Here is a 15,346-nt window from a genome sequence, read left to right on the forward strand (position 1 = left end):
CATTTCTCCATTTCTCCATTTCTCCATTTCTCCATTTCTCCATTTCTCCATTTCTCCATTTCTCCATTTCTCCATTTCTCCATTTCTCCATTTCTCCATTTCTCCATTTCTCCATTTCTCCATTTCTCCATTTCTCCATTTCTCCATTTCTCCATTTCTCCATTTCTCCATTTCTCAATTTCTCAATTTCTCAATTTCTCAATTTCTCAATTTCTCAGTTTCTCAGTTTCCCATTTCCCAGTTTCTCAGTTTCTCAGTTTCTCAATTTCCCAATTTACCAATTTCTTCCTTTCTCCATTTCTCCATTTCTCAATTCTTCAACTTTCCAATTTTCCAGTTTTCCAATTCTTCAATTCTTCAATTCTTCAATTCTTCAATTCTTCAATTCTTCAATTCTTCAATTCTTCTATTCTTCAATTCTTCAATTCTTCAGTTTTTCAGTTCTTTAGTTCTTCAGTTCTTCAGTTCATCAGTTCTTCAGTTCTTCAGTTCTTCAGTTCTTCAGTTCTTCAGATCTTCAATTCTTCAATTCTTCCATTCTTCCATTCTTCCATTCTTCCATTCTTCAATTCTGCAATTCTCCAGTTCTTCAGTTCTCCAATTCTTCAATTCTGCAATTCTGCAATTCTTCAGTTCTTCAGTTCTTCAATTCCTCAATTCCTCAATTCTTCAATCGCCCTATTTTTAGTGCTTCAATTCATCAAATCTTCAGTTTTTCAGTTCTTCAATTCGTCCCTTCGAAAATTCGTCTATTATTGAATTGAATAACCTTCAGTTCTTTTGTTCTTCAATTCTTCAATTCTTAAATTTCTCACTTTTTTAATTTCACATATTCACATACAATAAGACGAATATTCATATCGTGAAACAACATATTTATTTATCAAAATGCATACAAACATCCATTAACATAGTCCTCTTAAACCATACCCACACGTACTCTAAATAAATAAATTATTTTAAAAGGAAGATATCCTCAACAGCTTTTAAAATTGATTACTCATTGTTCAGCAGTAACGAGAACTTTTATCAGCTCATCGTGATAAATTAAAATGATTAAAATAATCTATTGATATATTCAGAATATACGTATGCTCCCCAATTATTTCGCGCACGTTTTTGATTAATGAATATTATTTTTAATAAAGTTATACCTGCTGAAAATGTTCGTAATTAAACGGACCATTGTATCGAAATATATTATCGTTCAAACTTTCAGTTATGTACGCTCAAATATTCGCTTAATTTACTTCGATATTACAAGCAAAATGTTCCCCTAATTTCTCGAAATTTTAGTTAACAAAGTTTGCTGTTGCTTGTTCGTGTATTGTTATTGCTGATAACACATTCCTTTATTGCTCACAGGAAGCATTTATTTACATTTACTTACATTTTAATTTTATTGTAATATTTTTAATTTTTTTCTGGAATATATTTAGTTATAATTAATTATTTATATTTCAGTTAAATACATTTATTTGTTACAGAAAATTTTTAGGTAAATTGTTTTTTTATATTTTAATTGAACACATTTACTGATTGCTGATGGGGAATATTTGATTCAAATTATTTATTTGTATTTTAGGTATACATTTATTTATTGCATGAGGGTAGCTTTTAATAAACATTATTTTTGTACATTTTACTTAAAATTATTTATTTATTACTTGAGGAAATATTTAGTTAAAATTATTTTTGTACATTTTACTTAAAATTATTTATTTATTACTTGAGAATAATATTTAGTTAAAATTATTTTTGTATATTTTACATAAAAATAATTATTTATTACTTGAGGAAATATTTAGTTAAAATTATTTCTGTATAGTTTACTTAAAAATATTTATTTATTACTTGAGGCAAATATTTAGTAAAAATTATTCTTGTACATTTTACTTAAAATCATTTATTCATTACTTAAGGGTAATATTTAGTTAAAATTATTTTTATATATTTTACTTTAAAATATTTATTTATTACTTAAGGGTAATATTTAGTTAAAATTATTTTTATATATTTTACTTTAAAATATTTATTTATTACTTAAGGGAAATATTTAGATAAAAATATTTTTGTATAGTTTACTTAAAAATAATTATTTATGACTTCAAGAAAATATTTAGTTAAAATTGTTTTGTATAGCTCACTTAAAAATATTTATTTATTACTTAAAGAAGTAATAAGTTCAAATTATTTTTGTTTATTTTACTTAAACATTTTTATTTACTACTTCAGGGAAATATTTAATAAAAGTCATTCTTGCATATTTCACTTAAAAATATTTATTTTGTTCTCACACAAAATATTTTCATTTTCATTAAACCAATTTTTTATTTTCACATAAGAGTGCCCAGTTCACTAAAAGTTATTAAACAAAGTCATTCAAAACGGTATTGAAAATAAAAATGGAAGTATAACAGATATGGTCGCTGTATATCTCTATACAGTACCCCGATTGTTAAAAGCAACATTCAAAAACGGAAAAAAAAGAATGTGAAAAACGCGGATTTTGCGATTCGCAGAACGAAGAGTTTAACGATTTGCATGCTTTTTGACTCGGTATTCCCTGTGTGTATCGTCATGGGGTACACAGACCATGACATGCACGGTCCGCATCGTGGTTATAGTAATTGAAACACTTGCCGGCATACACGAGCTGCATACGGGTCATTCGTGGTGTTCCTCACAAAAGTATACTGCAGTCACACGGAATCACAAATTGAATTAATTGCGTCGTGTTCCCTCGCTCGAACAACGTCAAACGAATTATAAATATTGGCAAAAATTTTCCCTGGCGAATATTTTAATATGGCGGCGTAGGCGAGTCGCAGAATTTGTATATTTTTAATTAACGCGTTCGCTCGTGAAGGAAAACGGAGCCTCCAGGAAAACGATACTAAAATAACAATTATAAAACGAGTGACTCATTTTGTGATTTAGATTTTCAGGTGGAAATTTGCGAAATTTGTAAAATGTTTTAACTTAAAATTGTAACATTGTAACATTATAACATTGTAAAATTGTAATTTCTACAATTGTAACATTGTAAGTTTGTAAATTTGCAAAATTGTAACATTATAACATGGTAAAATTTAAATTTCTAAAATTGTAACACTATAAACTTGTAAACATGCAAAGTTTATTAATTTAAATTTATAAAATTATAAAATTGTAACATTGTAACATTGTAACATTGTAAATTAACAAAAATTATTAATTTAAATTTGCAAAATTGTAACTTTATAACATTGTAAAATTTATTAATTTAAATTTATAAAATTGTAAAGTTGTAAAGTTGTAAAATTGTTAAATTGTAAAATAGTAAAATAGTAAAATAGTAAAATAGTGAAATAGTGAAATAGTGAAATAGTGAAATAGTGAAATAGTGAAATAGTGAAATAGTAAAATTGTAAAATTGTAATGTTGTAAAATTGTAATGTTGTAAAATTGTAAAGTTGTAAAGTTGTAAAATTGTTAAATTGTAAAGTTGTAAAATAGTAAAATAGTGAAATAGTGAAATAGTGAAATAGTGAAATAGTGAAATAGTGAAATAGTGAAATAGTGAAATAGTGAAATAGTAAAATTGTAAAATTGTAATGTTGTAAAATTGTAAAATTGTAAAATTGTAAAATTGTAAAATTTAAAAATTGTAAAGTTGTGAAACAGTAAAATAGTAAAATAGTGAAATAGTGAAATAGTGAAATAGTGAAATATTGAAATAGTGAAATAGTAAAATTGTAAAGTTGTAAAATAGTAAAATAGTAAAATAGTGAAATAGTGAAATAGTGAAATATTGAAATAGTGAAATAGTAAAATTGTAAAGTTGTAAAATTTAAAAATTGTAAAGTTGTGAAATAGTAAAATAGTGAAATAGTGAAATAGTAAAATTGTAAAATTGTAAAATTGTAAAATTGTAAAATTGTAAAATTGTAATGTTGTAAAATTGTAAATAATTGAATTCAATTTACATTTAACAATTACTAAATAATTAAAAATTACCAAATTTAAAAACCCAAAAGTTTATGAACAAAATTATACTTTGCCCAAATTTTAACCGAACCATAAATTGATAACCCAGAACCATAGAAGCGTCCAGCACGTATTTGCATAGTTGAGGAATATAAATGCTGAAATTTTATTCTAATACAAGTTTGTGGATTTCATTCTGCAGCATGAAATTCTATTTACATATTTAGGGTATTTAAATGCAAAGCTTGTATTTAGTAATTAAAGAATTTAAATGCTAAGCTAGGAATTTGAGCTCTGAACTTTATTCTAATACAAATTGTTGAATTATAATTGTAAAAACGTTGAGAAGGTGAGATTTGTATTTAAGTAACTTTTACAACTTTGTTTCTAAAAATTTAAATTTATTTTAATGTGGACATACAAATTAATAATATACATGAAAGCAGTAAAATTTGCAATTAAATCATTAACAAATTTGACTCTTTAGGTTTAATTTAATAAATTATTTACATTAATATAAAATATTAAATTTGAAACCATTCTGAGTTCTATTTTTGTGCTGCGATAATTTTTATTGCTAAACAAATTTTTATAAAAAAATATTAGACTATAAAAAACAATAAAGTTAGTATAATAAAAAGATTATAAATAATATTAAATTTGAAACTAAATTTTAATAAAAAAACTGTTAGACTATAAAAAACAATAAAAGATATTTTACAAAACGTTTAATCTCAGTTATCAAATAAAAAAATTCAATATAAAAATATCCATAAAAAAACAAAATCCAGCAATCAAAATTTCCTAAAATTTTAAAATTACATTCAGTAACTCGATTAAAATTTCATGCAGATATAATACTGTACCTTAAATAAAACTACATTCTGTTACACTCGGATATTTCAATAACATCCTGCAGTATAATCCCTTGATTCCAGGATTAAATTTTAAGCGAATTTTTATTTATCACGGTAAATACTAAAAGAATTATTAAAAACATGAACACGAAATTCTGTGCGTGAGATTATTGAAGCAATATATGTTTGTGCAAAAAAAAATATTATTCCAATTTTGTTGACACTAAAAAATATTGCGAGACTGTATTGTATTCGGTCGATTGTTCACGAGGAAATTTTATTTTAAATGTTTAACAGAAATGAAAAGAACAATTGAGAAATAGCAAAAATAATAAACTCCACTGTGCACGTTTCCGTGGCAATAAAAAAAAGCAATCGTGTATGAATTAATTTCAAAATGGCGTTCAATTCATTTTTTGTTGAATTTTAGTAGGTTGGGTTAGGTTAGGTTGATAGTTATGGTTATTCCTAGATTTTTAGATTTCTAGGTTCCTAGATTTTGTATATTTTTTAATTTATACAGTTTTAGATCCTTAGATTTATAGATACCTAAATCCCTAGGAACTTTTTTAGTAGGTTGACTGTTATAGTTATCCCTAGATTTTTAGATTTCCAGGTCCCTAGATTTCTGGATTGCTAAATTTATACATTCTTAGATTTCTAGATTTATAGATGTATAGATTTCAAGATTTATAAATTCCTAAATCCCTAGGACCTCTTTTAGTAGGCAGACTGTTATAGTTATCCCTATATTTTTAGATTTCCAGGTCCCTAGATTTCTGGATTGCTAAATTTATACATTCTTAGATTTCTAGATTTATAGATGTATAGATTTCAAGATTTATAAATTCCTAAATCCCTAGGACCTCTTTTAGTAGGCAGACTGTTATAGTTATCCCTATATTTTTAGATTTCCAGGTCCCTAGATTTCTGGATTGCTAAATTTATACATTCTTAGATTTCTAGATTTATAGATGTATAGATTTCAAGATTTATAAATTCCTAAATCCCTAGGACCTCTTTTAGTAGGCAGACTGTTATAGTTATCCCTATATTTTTAGATTTCCAGGTCCCTAGATTTCTGGATTGCTAAATTTATACATTCTTAGATTTCTAGATTTATAGATGTATAGATTTCAAGATTTATAAATTCCTAAATTCCTAGGACCTCTTTTAGTAGGCAGACTGTTATAGTTATCCCTATATTTTTAGATTTCCAGGTCCCTAGATTTCCGGATTTCTAAATTTATACATTTGTGGATTTCTAGATTTATAGATATATAGATTTCAAGATTTATAAATTTCTAAATCCCTAAGATCCTTTTTTAGTAAGTTGACTGTTATAGTTATACCTAGATTTTTAGATTTCCAAGTCCCTACATTTTTACATGTTTTTAATCTATATATTTTGTAGATCTTTATATTCATAGATATGTTGATTTCTAGATTTATACATACCAATATCCCTAGGACCTTGTATCCCTACGTATCTAAATCCCTAGGACCCTGTACCCCTAGACACCTAAATCCCTGGATTCATAGGTTTCGAAATACATAGGTTCCTACATTCCTTGATTTTTAGATCTTCCGATTTTTAGATGTGAAATTTTATAGAACTAAGTCTCTAGATTCCAGATTCCCTAAATCCCTAGATTTCTAGGTTTTGTAATGTCTGGGCTCATAAATCCCTATATTCCTCAGTTTCAAGAACTCTTGACATCTAAATTACTAGGTTTCTTGGTTTTTTTGGACTTCTAAATTCTTAAATTAAGATTAGGTTCCTAAATTTCTGAGTTCTTAAATTTCTATATTTATAAATTCTTTGATTTCTATATTTTGAAATCTTTTAATTTTTTAAATTTTGTGGTCTTTTAATCTTTTCATTCTTTGAGCTTTCGTTCTTTTGATCTTTTGATTTTTCAATTTTTTGAGTTTTTAATTTTGTGGTCTTTTGATCTTTTGATTTTTTAATCTTTTGTTCTTTCAATCTTTTCATCTTTGATCTTTTGATGTTCAGGTTTTTAAATTTTTTTATTTTTTAATTGATGGATCTTTTGATCTCTTGATTTTTTCATTTCTAAATTTCTAGATAGCCGACTTACTACATTTCCAGATTACGAGATTACTAGATTCATAAATTCTGGATCTCCAAGTTCCTAAATTTTCAGATTCACTAAATATCCAAACCTAAATCCACACATCCACTAAATCTCCAGAATCATAGCCTCATAGATTCCTAGATTCCCAAGTCCCCATAAATTCAAATCCTCAAATTCAAGATTCCTAGGTTCCACATCCTTTGATATATCTATATCCCTAGATCCCTATATCCCTAAATCCTTATGTCTTCCCGATCTCAGCGATCTTAACTCGCTATTCCTCTTGATCCTTGTGTCACTCTATCTCTATGACCTTAAATTGCCATTTCCGTAGATACCCATATCTCCAAATGGCTGTGTTCCCGAATCCCTATATCCTCATATCAGATATCCCCAAATCCTCGTAGCCTATACTCCCACATCTCAAACTTCCTATATCTCTAGATCCCTAGATTCCTATTGCAATATTAAACCACATTCAAATCTTATAAAAAATTCATGTTCTTATCAAACTTATGTTAACCAAGATACTTTTAAAAATTCATATTCTCATCAAACTTATGTCAACCAAGATATTTATAAAAATTCATATTTTCATCAAACTTATGTCAGTCAAGATACTTGTAAAAATTCGTATTCACATCAAACTTATGTCAACCAAGATACTTGTAAAAATTCATATTCTCATCAAACTTATGTCAGCCAAGATATTTATAAAAATTTATATTCTCATTAAACTTATGTCAACCAAGATACTTGTAAAAATTCTTATTCTCATCAAACTTATGTCAGTCAAGATACTTGTAAAAATTCGTATTCTCATCAATCTTATGTCAACCAAGATACTTGTAAAAATTCATATTCTCATCAAGCTTATGTCAGCCAAGATACTTGTAAAAATTCATATTCATATCAAACTTATGTTAACCAAGATATTTGTAAAAATTCATATTCATATCAAACTTATGTCAACCAAGATATTTATAAAAATTCATATTCTCATCAAACTTATGTCAGCCAAGATATTTATAAAAATTCATATTCTCATTAAACTTATGTCAGCCAAGATATTTATAAAAATTCATATTCACATCAAACTTCACATCAAATATCAAGATATTTGATGATAAAAATAAACATTACTATCCACATTTTTCTTTTCGTAGTAACCTTTATATACATTTCATAAATTTAAAAAGAGTTATAAACAGTGTTATAATTAAAGATTAATTATATTAATCCTGTCCAACTCTGTACACATTGCAATCCTACGGTTAGTCTCAAAGTTTCACCAGTGTTTATCCTTAATATTTACATCCAATTAACCCTCCACGAGTCTCCTATAACAATTATTTTATGACAGAAGGCTATCACAGCTCCACAGGTAGAAATAAAATTTCGAATCTACCGCACTGGTCCCCGCCGTTTCAAGGTTACAGTGGAGGGTTAAATGAAGGAGTAGTAAATTGTACAAGAAGCGTGTGACCACTCACCCAAAACATGACATTAAATCCAAAGATCACATACTTGAGACAGCAGCTCACTTCACTGGTATCCCTTCTGTATTTCCGCACGGCGGGCATGGCTAACACACATTTAATCTGTCGCCCGAATCCCACGCATACGTGCACACAACACAGCCGCGATAATGGCAAACACTATAATTCACACAGATAGCACCGACGGGATCACGAGGACATTTTATTTTTCGGAAAAACGCGAACAAAAATTTCCCTATTTTTGTAAATCGACTTTATTCAAATAGACTCCCTTATCTGACCGCGGTCTTATAACAGGACCACCCTCCGCACCCTCGTTCTGTCGAGCTCGGTCGATCAGCTGATCACAATAACGCACCGTTCCGCAATTACAAGTACCGCCATTGTCACGTCACGGTGCATACTACCCGTGGCTGGATCAACGAGACTGCCAGCGGGTCAGACTTTCCATTTGCCCTCCGATTCTCCCCACCATAGCGCTTGCCCCTCCGTCGCTCGATGGCTCTCCCTTCCAGCTCCGACCCCCGCCGCCCTTTTCCTTTCATCCCGCGCCAACAATCCGAGCCTGCGATTGTTCAGACCTAAACGTCCATTTTTGAATGCCTTATTACCCTCGAAACTACCCTTGCATAATACTTACTTCCAAATTAAAAATCGAATGAACTTGCCCCGAGGTTTCTGGACGTTTCCAGGGAATTAAGGGTAATTGCATGGGAATTGCCTTGCGTGGTGACGCACAGTGCATCTACAATTTATTTTGCTGGGTTTTGTTTTAATGCTTCAAAATTAAAAATCGAAGGGACAGCTTGATTTTTTTCCGTGTCCCTCAATTTCATGATATTTTTCTGTAGAATTAATTGCCAGGGAATTTCCTTACTGTGTGATGTCCACTCGTGACGCACCTATGTCGTGACGCACAGTGCTCCTACAATTTATTTTCATTGCTGGGTTTTGTTTTAATGCTTCAAAATTAAAAATCGAAGGGAGGGCTTGATTTTCCTCCCTTGGATTCCGGGTATTTTTTAAATGGAATTAATTGCACGGAAATTGAGCTATGGTATAGGGTCTACTGTGACGCACAGTGCACCTACAATGTATTTTCCTGGCTAGTTTATATTTTATTGCTAACTTCAAAATTAAAAATCGAAGGGACAGCTTGATTTTCCTGTGTGTAGAATTAATTGCCAGGAAACTGCCTTACTCTGTGGTGTCCCACTTGTGACGCACCTCCACTCGTGACGCACCTATGCTGTGACGCACAGTGCACCTACAATGCTACCTTGCTAGTTTATATTTTATTGCTAACTTCAAAATTAAAAATCGAAGGGACAGCTTGATTTTCCTCTGTGTCCCTCAATTTCCATGCAATTTTTCAATAGAATTATTTACCTGAAATTGACCTGTGATATTGCATCCACTCGTGACGTACACTGCACCTCCAATGTAATTTCACTGCAACTGGCTTTAATGCTCACTTCAAAATTAAAAATCGAAGGAACCGGTTACTATTTCTGTCCCCCTCAATTTTCGAGAATTTTGTAATAGAATTAATTGTCTGAAATTGACCTGTAATATTGCGTCCACTCGTGACGCACCTCCACTGTGACGCACACTGTACTTCCAATGTATTTTTACAATGGTAGTTTTTGTTTTACTGCTTGCTTCAAAATTAAAAATCGAAGGGACTGGTTAATTTTTCTCCTTCGGTTTATGAACATTTTTTAAATAGAATTAACAGTAATTGTCTGGAAATTGCTTTGCAACGACGCTCCCTGACGCACACAGCAGCTCGAATGTTGTTTAGACTCGTATTTTCATTACAATTGTATATTGCATTTTGTACTAATTGTGATAAGTTATCAAGATCACCTTGATAAGTTATCAAGGATCTGGATGTGAAATGTGTCCTACATTTTCATTTTCTTTAGTTGTCTTATTTTTAGTTTTGTATCAAGGATTAGCTACCTATGACGCACTGTTATATTTGTAGGTTGAGGTTAAGTCAGTATTTGCATAAATAAACTTGTATGTATTTATTATGTACTAACTGCACTATTATAATCTGACGGAGTTATTTGTTTATAAGTCTAGTATTTCGTAAGAGGGTATTTTGAGGAATTTTCACACTTCTACAGCAACGTTCACCCTTGTGACATGATTGACATGTGATTGATTGACATCTTGTAAACTTTGTCGCTTGCCATTTTATCAATTAGTTTTGCACAAATTTTGCGTAAATTACTTGTGAATTTACTTATGAAAAATGTTAAAAAACCTAAAGAACAGTTACCTAAAACAATAGGTTCGATAGTATACAAGAAAAATGCACATAAAAATGATAGAAGAGTTTGATAAAAATTTGGGCAAAGATCTACGAGGTCCATCTAAGAATTTCAAGAATACAACCTTGACAAACGTTGTAACTTAAAATAAGAAACTTGTTAAACGTTCATTCTGACCGGTTTGGTAGGTTTAGTGTTAAGGTACTTGTATCTCGATAAGCAAGTTCGAAAAGTTACGATGCCGATGAATTTGCACTTGAAAGCAGGATTTGAGTGAGGGCATTGTTTTTTTGATAATTTTTCTTGTTTGGGAAATAAATAAGTATCATAATTTTGATGTGGTTTTTGAAAAGGAACATTGTATTGTTAGTATGGAGCTGGGGTATTGACGAAGTATAGTGAATCTGGTATTTCTAGGGAAAATATGGGGATTGTCGAAGAGAAAGTAAATAGAAACTTGTTGACTTTTGGGAAATTTTGGGAATTTGATAAAAATTGGGTCATTTCGACTTGATGATATAGGGGAGTCTAGGGATTTTTGGTGGTGTAGGAATTTGGGAGTCTTAAGATTTGATGGTTTACCGATAAGAAAATCTAGGGATTTTTGATGGTGTAGGAATTTAGAGACCTTAGAATTTTGATGATGGATTAGGAAATCTAGGGACATTTGATGATGTAGGGATTTGAGGATCTAGGAATATCAGGATGTGGGGATTTGAGATTTATGAAGTTGGAAATCTAAGGACTTAGTGAGTGAGAAATTTGAGGATTTGAATATTTCGGAATCTAGCAATTTAGGGATTCGAAATTTTGGTGTTTAGACATCTTGTAATTTGGGAATTTAAATATTTAGAAATCGGTGAATTTAAGAAGTTCCAAATTTCCAAATTTGGAGATTGTGAAGTTCCAATATTTACAAATTTGGAGATTGTGAAGTTCCAATATTTACAAATCTAGGAATTCAATATCTCAAAGTCGCTAATAACCTTTGAGTGCTTGATGCGACTTTAAACAAATAAATGAAAAAAAAAATATCTCAGAACTTGTGAATTCTAGAATTTGAGAAATTTGAGACAATCAGAATTTCAAAATTTGAGAACGTAAGAATTTAAAAACAAGAATATTTCTAAAAAACAGTGAAGAAATTTTGTAATTAAACAATTTGCAAATTAAAACACTTCGAAAATCAAGAAATTGGAATAATTAAAAATCAACTTTGAGAAACTCGACAATTTCAAAATTTTAGACTTTGAGAAGTTTAACAAATTAGGATCATTTTCGACATAAAACAAGTAAATAACCCTACCAGCATATAATAAACAGGAAATAAATATTTTGTACATCATCGTAACAAGCAGCTTCACAAAGTACACTTGCTCCCCCTACAGGAAGTTAAGTGCAGTTTAATCCACCCTAAATGAAAGAAAATTACATCCCGCTAAACTTTTAAATAAACTTCATATTAAAGTGTGTTTATGATAACCATCTTAACTTTTACACAGATCGTCCACTATAAACTGTTATTACTTTCAAAAGTATCAATTTTCGAAAACTTTTAAATATTGTTAACTTATGAACCAAGTAGAGACGTAGTTGACTATTATAAATAATAAAATAATAACATATAGCACATATATGTTTATATAATAACACAATAAACATTACGGAGGTCATAAAAATAATGTAACTATACAACTTTTTATCTGAAAAAGTCTATAAACAATATTTATAGCATTAAGGGTTACAACGGCCACCATGTTTCTTTAGGGCGCCATTACGCGTACACCTGAATCGGCCATTTTAAACGCTCTTACCCATGATAAATAACTCCATCAAATACTTGAACGTATATACACCTAAATATTCTCAAAATAATTGCAAAATGAAATTACTAAAACTTAAGAGTTTAAAACCGACTTAAGGATACGTGTTTCACAATTAATTACAAAGCAGTGAAACTTTCAGTTTTGTTTTCATTAGAATCACCGGCTACGAAAGTGAAACTATAACTCCACTAGCCACTACATAATAGTACACCTCTAATTGCTTTGAATTAGAAATACAAGCCTATTAACGTAACATCGACTTTCAATTGTTCAACCGTTATAATAGTACATGTAACAGCTGTAACCGTGAGCACAGCTGTCTATTAGGTGAAATATATGCATTGTGCATCTGTGCTTTGATTTATTTTAGTAACAGGATAATATTGATCACAATTCATTCACCATCTTCGAGTTTGAACAAACCATTTATCTATACAACCAGTTAGACTTGTTTTGTTAAGAAAATTAAGACTTATTTTTTATTAATCGATGAAAAAAAATCTGACTGTATACACAAATAAAAATTTGAAAACCGAATTAAAAACTGTTGCAGAATATAAAATTAGTTGATTATTAAATTTACACTCACTGTACATTCTTCTTTACAGGATTTATTGAAACTTGCAAATAAAAGTCTCAACAATTTTTTTTATGGTTGATTTTAAAACAAAATAGGTGAACAATGGTAAACTTAGTTGTAACATTGATGCTATTGTGCGTTATGATCAATTCGTTTGCAAAAATAAATTTTTTACTTTCATTGATGTACCTCGTGAGTAGTTTACTTCATATTTCGCGCCATAAACAACATTCATGACGTCATCGATGACGTCGTTTGGATAAATAGAATGACCAACAGTCGGTAATATCCTGAAATTACCGCGGTCGGTAAATGAAATGTAGGGAAGCTTCGAAATGTCGTCATGTTCCTATTCTGAGCTTTACAAACATGAAAGATATTATGATATATAACTAGTATAGCTGCAGAAGATATTTTTTTACATAAATATTAATTTTATTTGCCTTGGTTAGGTTTGGTTTTTTGAAAATTCACATTTTTTCACATACTGACCGAAAAGCAACGCGTGGCTCCACTTAGCTGTAGAACATATGAACTACTTCCACATTCTAGTAACCCCTAGTATAAAGTTACCTACAATTTTATTCGTATAGTTTGGTGCTTCTGCCATGTAGCATTAGTTCAACTTTGTTGATCAGCACGTTAACAATTTATTATTAATAATACAGTTTGGGTATCTTTATTGCATAAAATACTACAGAAATGAGTTTAATTTCCTGTATACGCCCTATAAATGTAAGTATTAAATAAAAATTATTTAGAATATAACCTTATTTAAAAATAAAAATTCTACTTCATTTTCAGATACTAATTAATCAAAATGCCATTACAAAAAGATGTGTACATGTTAGTACAGTACTTAATAAAACACAATCTGGACATTATAGACCTAAGGCAAGGATCAGACAGCCGCTAACATATGAAATGGCAAATCCTCCGTATCAGATTGCTGCTAGAAAATCTTGGAATACTTGGAATACCTGTATGAATTCTATGCGTTAACATGTTGCTAAGATATTACATATTTGCTTCTATTATCTAAGTGCAAATAATTTGTTTTTCTAGCAAACTTAAAAGATGGTAACAGACCAGCTGAAACAGTAATAGAAGATATGTTTATTCGAAACTTTATGCAAGGTACTTTTCATTCTTTGTTCGCAAGTGAAATAATTATTAAACGACAACATAACATTATTAGAATATCTGGTATTATGTTGCGTAAGATAAATCCTATGAGGGCATACTTTTTAATAGGCTATACTGAACAACTTTTAAGTTATTGGTTACACTGTCCAGTGAAACTAGAAATAGTTACTACAGAAATGAAAGAAGATGTTATATATAAAGTAATATAAGTTATAAGAAACAAATATATAATTAACAATTTATTTTAACTTGTACAAATTTTTTAGTATTAGTGTAGTTTTAAAACTGCCTTGATCCTTGAACAAAATGTATATATATGTACGTATAATAAATTGTGCAAATTATTCCTTATGGAGGCAACAAAATTTAATTGGTTTCATTTTGTACAACAATAAGTATTCATTTAATTAATTTTTTCAATATTTTTAATTTATTTCACGTTAGTTAATAAACTGTTACATTCAATCATGACTCAAACGCAGCCCATATACAATCATTGCATTTTCAATAAAAACTAAATTACATGTCACTGTAAGATGAATTTCTAAATAAAAGGTGTTTAAGTGCAGACTGACAGAGCATTCAAACATTTGTTTATATTCTACTAGACACATTCTCTCCTTCATTGTCCTTACAACTCTTTTTTTTCCAATATTCAATCAGGACCGTGTTGCTACCTATTTGTACTTTCAATGAATCTTTGAGTATTTATATGGATATATGGTAATGAGGAATCATTGACAATTAGTTAAATCAGAAAAATGGAACATATCCTACTTGGCATTAATTGATAATATATAAAAGTTCGAAATCGCAATAATTAATGTACAATTTTCTGTATAAATTTGTAAGATGTTCAAGAAACATTATATACTATTACAAGTATTTTATCAATTTCAAAAGAATTTTGTTTTGTCAATTTCTTGAAAAAATTATAGTTTCTACTTTTAATGAAATAAACCGTGATTCCAACATTTCCAATAAATCAAATAAAAGATTTCCAAAAGCATACACGAAATCTGATTGAATTTACATCATTAACATTGAGATGTAATTAATCTTATGACGGACGCAAGAATTATATTCTG

General features: G+C 29.4%; 2 protein-coding genes across 7 annotated transcripts in view; one reads left to right on the forward strand and one right to left on the reverse strand.

The window, feature by feature from the left end:
* Positions 1 to 9,533, reverse strand: part of Tsp26A (Tetraspanin 26A) — a 113,472-nt gene extending 103,939 nt beyond the window's left edge. For 2 of the 5 annotated variants that reach the window (XM_076540780.1, XM_003706202.3), the window contains exon 1: positions 8,419 to 9,533. In XM_076540780.1, the coding sequence (XP_076396895.1) occupies positions 8,419 to 8,508 (90 nt within the window). In that variant the 5' untranslated portion in view covers positions 8,509 to 9,533. The remainder of the gene's footprint in view (positions 1 to 8,418) is intronic. The other 3 variants (XM_012292196.2, XM_076540781.1, XM_012292195.2) reach the window with 3 other exon arrangements.
* A 4,149-nt stretch (positions 9,534 to 13,682) lies between these two features.
* On the forward strand, positions 13,683 to 14,500 carry mRpS24 (mitochondrial ribosomal protein S24). Of its 2 annotated transcripts, XM_012292197.2 has the most exons (4): positions 13,683 to 13,847; positions 13,917 to 14,094; positions 14,178 to 14,249; positions 14,367 to 14,500. In XM_012292197.2, exons 1-4 carry the CDS (start codon positions 13,815 to 13,817, stop codon positions 14,465 to 14,467), a joined length of 384 nt encoding a protein of 127 aa, XP_012147587.2. In that variant the 5' UTR covers positions 13,683 to 13,814; the 3' UTR covers positions 14,468 to 14,500. The 2 variants fall into 2 exon arrangements, with proteins under 2 accessions (XP_012147587.2, XP_003706237.2); XM_003706189.3 differs by having other exon boundaries at positions 13,686 to 13,847; positions 14,178 to 14,500.
* The last annotated feature ends 846 nt before the right edge of the window (positions 14,501 to 15,346 follow it).

Source organism: Megachile rotundata, chromosome 16, assembly GCF_050947335.1.
Source record: "Megachile rotundata isolate GNS110a chromosome 16, iyMegRotu1, whole genome shotgun sequence".
Taxonomy (NCBI): Eukaryota; Metazoa; Arthropoda; class Insecta; order Hymenoptera; family Megachilidae; genus Megachile; species Megachile rotundata.